Source organism: Dipodomys ordii, unplaced genomic scaffold (assembly GCF_000151885.1).
Source record: "Dipodomys ordii isolate 6190 unplaced genomic scaffold, Dord_2.0 Scaffold79, whole genome shotgun sequence".
Lineage (NCBI taxonomy): Eukaryota > Metazoa > Chordata > Mammalia > Rodentia > Heteromyidae > Dipodomys > Dipodomys ordii.
Window position 1 is genome coordinate 922,055 of NW_012267295.1, and position 5,962 is coordinate 928,016.

The following is a 5,962-nucleotide window of genomic DNA, read 5'->3' on the forward strand; positions in this document are numbered from 1 at the left end:
TGGCTGGTCATGGGACCTGAACTCTGGGCCTGGGCGCTGTCCCTCAGCTCTTCAGCTCAAGGCAAGCGCTCTACCACTTGAGCCCCAGCACTACTTCTGGTTTTTTCTGCTTATATGGTGCTGAGGAATAGAACCCAGGGCCTCATGCATGCAAGACAAGCACTCTACCACAGAACCACCTTCCCAGCCCCTTACCCACTTTTTTTTTTTTTGGGTCCGGTTGTGGGGCCTGAACTAGGGCCTGGGCGCTGTCCCTCAGCTCTTCAGCTGAAGGCTAGCGCTCTACCACTTGAGCCATAGCACCACTTCTGGCTTTTTTCTTTTTGCTTATGTGGTGCTGAGGAATTGAACCCAGGGCCTCATGCATGCAAGGCAAACACTCAACCACTGAGCCACCTTCCCAGCCCCCCTTACCCACTTTTAAAAACAGCAAAACCTGGGCTGGGAAGGTGGCTCAGTGGTAGAGTACTTGACTTGCCTGTATGAGGCCCTGGGTTCGATTCCTCAGCACCACATAAGCAAAAAGACAAAAGCCGGAAGTGGTGCTATGGCTCAAGTGGTAGAGCGCTAGCCTTCAGCTGAAGAGCTGAGGGACAGAGCCCAGCCCCACAACCGGACCACAAAAACAAAGAAACAGCAAAACCTTTCATGAAATAAAATTTTGTGTATTAATTATGAAACAAATCTAATCAGTCATTAGGGAAATAGACATTAAAACCACAAGATAAAACTACATACCTACCATTAGCTAAAAATAAAAAGACTGACAAAACCAAATGTTGGGAGAATATGGAGAAACTGAAATTTTCATAAAATGGTATCGCCATTTTGGAAAGCAATTTGGTTATTTTTGCTTGTTTTAAATCTACAAGGTTAGCAGTCTACCACTTTGAGCCACAGTGCTATTTCCTTCTTCAGAATTTTATAGCTTTTGCTATAGTGGTCCTTCACTTCCTTGGTTAGGTTTATTCCTAAATATTTTTTGAGGCTATTGCAAATGGCATTGTTTTCCTGATTTCCCATTATTGGTATTCAGAAAAGCTACTGATTTTTCTGAGTTAATTTTGTATCCTTAAGCAGATTTCTTGAAAAGCTAAAAGCAAACAAACAAAAATCATATGCTTTTCCCACATGCTATTCTTCTGAAGGCTATCAGTCTGGTGGTTAAAGATATGGTTTCAATCTATGCTTAATCTCTTATAGTATGTGTGACCCTGGGAAATTTAATCTTGATAAGTGCAGATATAAAGTTAGGTCTGAAGCCAGTAGTCACGCCTGGACTTTCCAGGGGCCACCTTAAGCTTTGTTTCTGTTGTTGCAGCTTTACCTCTCAACCAATCACCCTCTAGGTCCTCATAGCACCACTGGGCCACTGATAGGCTGCTAACTTATCCTGTTGCTGTTCTGGAAGAATCAGTTCCTACTCTCAGGAGTCCACTCAGTAAGGTCCTTACCTGAACCAGAAGGTTCTGCAGCCCAACGACCAGAGACAGCACTTGTGATGCTTCCAGTGGAGCCAGGACACTGCTCCCAGGGGCTGCTGGGGGGCGGGACCCTGAGTGCACCAAGGCCACCAGGACAGAGGAAAAGTTTTGTTGCAGGGCTGTCCGCAGGAAGTTTAAGATGGCAGCTGAAAACAGGAGAATCTTCACATTCAGTTCCTGCCTCCTCCTCCATCTCCCACCCAGCTCTGTCATGGGGGCAGGGAGACCATAGTGATGAAATAGTTATGGGGTGCCCATGGGCTGGTCTGGGTAAGTGGTCTTATCTCAGAATCTAGAGGCTTTCCTTCTTTCATCGGAAACTCTGGAGCCCATACCTAGGAGCAGCGCAACCTTTTTGTTGGGAAAGCTGAGAGCTTTCAGTATTTGGTCCAGTTCCACGGACAGTGTCTGGTGAACCTGGGAGAGCAAGAGGTAAAAGACTAAGTCCCATGTTCCAGAAGTCATGTGAAAAAATAGCTTGATCCCATATCTTTTTTTTTTTTTTGCCACAATCTGCCACATACCTGCTTCATCAAGAGGGGACAGGGGGACAGAGGAGGCCACAGTCTTCTGAGCCTACCCAGTCCCATTTTCAACAGTGTGATGAGAAATGAGCTTGTTCCTACACAACTAACTCTTCTGCAAATTTCCTCCCAATTGCCTCCTCTACCAGGGAGTCTCCCCCAACCTTTCCCATCTTTTTTTTTTTTTTTTTGTCTGTCATGGGGCCTGAACTCTGGGCCTGAGCACTGTCCCTCAGCTCTTCAGCTCAAGGCTAGCGCTCTACCACTTGAGCCACAGCACCACTTCTGGCTTTTTCTGCTTATGTGGTGTTGAGGAATTGAACCCAGGGCCTCATGCATGCAAGGCAAGCACTCTACCACTGAGCCACCTTCTCAGCCCCCCTTTCCCATCTTTGCTTCAGTCTTTGTCTGTACTCAATATTCATTCACCTCACTGGAGTCAGAAAGGCAAAATAAAAAATCCTAGCTCTTCCATGCATCAGCGGGCACATCATTATACCTGCTTCAGCCTGCCTCACTTTCTTCATCTATGAAATGAAAAGAGATGCTGGAAGGGATGTGGCCAGAAGGGAACCCTACTGCATTGTTGGTGGGAGTGTAAGCTTGTTCAACCACTCTGGAAAGCAGTATGGCGGTTCCTCAAAAAACTCCACATAGAGCTCCCCTGTGACCCAGAAATCCCACTTTTGGGCATTCACCCAAATGATCACAAATAGGACCATACTAAAGCTACCAGCACAACTATGTTTATTGCAGTATTATTTACCATAGCTGAGATATGGAACTGCCGCGGACCAGCTCTGTCGGGACAACGGAGGACACCTAGTGGAGGAACTGGAATAGGTGGGGAGATGGCAAACAGACAACTCACACACAAGAGGAGTGGATGCCGAGTGCGATTTAATGCAGAGGATAACAAACTTTTATAGCAAAAGTCTCCATGAGAAAGGGCAAAAGATTACACAGTCTTGCTGCAAAGCTTCGTTCTTGGGTGGTCACCAGCTGGTCACCTGATCTTGTTTTTTGGATGATGAGCTATGACGATAGGCACTTGTTTTTACCTTTACATCTATTTTTAAGAAATACAATTGGTGCTGGGCGCTGGTGGCTCACACCTGTAATCCTAGCTACTCAGGAGGCTGAGATCTGAGGATCGCGGTTCAAAGCCAGCCCGGGCACGAGAGACCGTGAGACTCTTATCTCCAATAAACCACCAGAAAACCGGAAGTGGCCCTGTAGCTCAAGTGGTAGAGTGCTCGCCTTGAGCTGAAGAGCTGAGGGACAGCGCCCAGGCCCAGAGTTCAAGCCCCACGACCAACCAAAAAAAAAAAAAAGAAAGAGCCTTGAATAAGGTAACCTTGAGCATGAGTAAGTACAATGAGCAGCAGGAACAGTAAAAGATTAATAGGCGCTCCTATACAGCGAAGAAAAGAAAAACAGCAACACATCTTTCCCAGGGGCTTGCCAGCCTTTTCCAGGAGGTAGGCCTCTTTGAAGCCCCATTCTCAGATCTGAAAGCAGGTTTCCCATGATAAACAGACTACACCGGAGTAGGCGTGGCATGGAACCAAGATGCCCTATAGTAGATGAATGGATCAAGAAAATGTATTACACACACACACACACACACACACACACACACACACACACACACACACAGGAATTCTATGCCTCCATCAGAAAGAATGACATCGCCCCATTTGCTAGGAAATGGAAAGACTTGGAAAAAATTATATTAAGTGAAGTAAGCCAAGCCCAAAGAAACATAGGTCCCATGGTTTCCCTTATTTGCAATAACTAGTATATGTCTGGGACAAGCAGAAAAGGTCAAAAGCTATGTACATATGACCAGATAAGATGAAGTTAAGCGACATGAACCCCAAGATAGGGACACAAGTGGTTTTTTCTTTCTTGCTATTATTTCTAGTGTATTTATAATGTACCATATGATTTTTTTTTTGCTGATTTGTATGTTCCTCCCCCATGGTATAACCCGTATGCACTGTATTTGATGGTATAATTTGGAGAAGGGAAGGGAAAAAACAAAATGTTTAAATAGGGATACAGGTTGACCCATTGCAACAATGAGATGTATAAGACACTATGTTGAAAAACAAACTTTACAATTTAGGCGGGGGTGGGGGGGTAGGGAGAATGTAGTTGTGGAGGTGGGAGGGAAGGGATGGTAGGGGAATAACAAAGGAGGAGGCAACAATGCCTTGCTCATGTAACTGTAACCCCTCTGTACAGTATTTTCACAATAAAAAACTTATTAAAAAAATGAAAAGAATGCCACCGTTTTCACTGCCATCAGAGCTATTGTGAGGGACAGCTGAGCATCAGCATCAGTAAACATGTATCTAATGTCAAGCAACATCTGAACTGAGGGGCTAGCAGAGGTAGCAGGTTCCAAGCTGTGTGTGCCCTGATCTGAACCAGAACCTGGGCTTTGTCACAGGCTGAAACAAAGTACTTCCTTAAAATTCTATGTTGACAAAAGAATCAGATTCTAAGCAGAAAAGCCAACTTGTAAAAAAAGGTAGAGAGATATCGTGATAATATAAGATGTGAATAACAGAGGAAACTGTGTATAAGCCTATATGGGAACTCTGTACTCTTTGCTTACCTTTCTACAAATCTCAAACTTTCCCAAAAATATTAAAAATAATCAGGGCGATGGTGGCTCTGATCTCAGGAGCTGAGATCAGAGGACGACAGTTCAAAGGCAGCTCAGGCAGGAATGACTGAGACTATTTTTTTTTTTGGGTCCATTCGTGGGGCCTGAACTCTGGGCCTGGGTGCTGTCCCTCAGCTCTTCAGCTCAAGGCTAGTGCTCTACCACTTGAGCCACAGCGTCACTTCCGGCTTTTTTCTTTTTGCTTATGTGGTACTGAGGAATCGAACCCAGGGCCTCAGGCATGCAAGGCAATCACTCTACCACTGAGCCACCCTCCCAGCCCCTGATTGAGACTATTATCTCCAATCAACTACCAAAAAAGCTAGAAGGAGCTATACTCAAGTGGTAGAATGTTAGCTATAAGCAAGAAAAGCTCAGGGACAGCACCTATTCCCTGAGTTCAAGCGCACAAACACACCTCCAACACACATACACACACACACACACACACACACACACACACACACACGGCAGTTGATTAGTTATAAGGTGAGGACAGGACACAGCTAACATCAGGATGCTAATTTCTGCTTGGGCAGGTCACTGTAGAAGTGGGCCCAACATCCTCATACAGAAAATCAGGGAAAGTTCCTGCTGCAAACTAACCACAAACAACTACGTGCACAGATCTGCTATAGGAGCCCAAGGTCAAAAGTGCTTTAATGTCTACCAAATGAGCTATGTGCTCATCATTAGACTAGCACAATGCTGGGCACAATGTAAGACTATCGTAGAAGCTAGAAGATAGTCTCTATCCAGAGGAACAGAAGAGATTTCTGACATCATCCACAGGGGAGCTCATGAAGGGTACCGTGGTGACAAGGTCCCATGGGGGAGGAATAGGAGAAAAGGAGGTGTTCTATCTACTGGATATGTCTACTGCTCTTCTATTTCCTGCATCAACTTCTCCAACAATTGCAATGACTGCTAACCACATGTGACACTCCATAGCTTGCCACTGGACACTTTGAGGTTATAGGTTAGGCCCTGCCTGACTGTCTAATCTGATCTACTTCATTCATCTTCGTATTCTAGCCACATAGAACACCTCAGTGCTTTTCAGATTATGTACCCTATATCCTAAATTTGTGCAGGCTCAGTGACTGCACATACTATGCTCAAGTGCCTTTTCCAATATCTTTGCTGGATGCAATCTTACTTTAAGACTGTTCAGACTAAGACAAGGATGCCCACTCTCTCCACTTCTCTTCAATCTAGTATTAGAATGCCTAGCTACAGCAATAAGACAAGATGCAGACATAAAGGGGATCCAAATA

General features: G+C 45.1%; 1 protein-coding gene across 1 annotated transcript in view; it reads right to left on the minus strand.

Moving 5' to 3' along the window:
* The window catches only part of Mei1 (meiosis inhibitor 1), a 64,543-nt gene that overhangs the window by 4,269 nt on the left and 54,312 nt on the right, over window positions 1-5,962 (minus strand). The window contains exons 24-25 of the mRNA XM_013024775.1: window positions 1,820-1,901; window positions 1,455-1,630 (exon numbers count right to left, since the gene is read on the minus strand). Of these exons, the coding sequence (XP_012880229.1) occupies window positions 1,455-1,630; window positions 1,820-1,901 (258 nt within the window). The remainder of the gene's footprint in view (window positions 1-1,454; window positions 1,631-1,819; window positions 1,902-5,962) is intronic.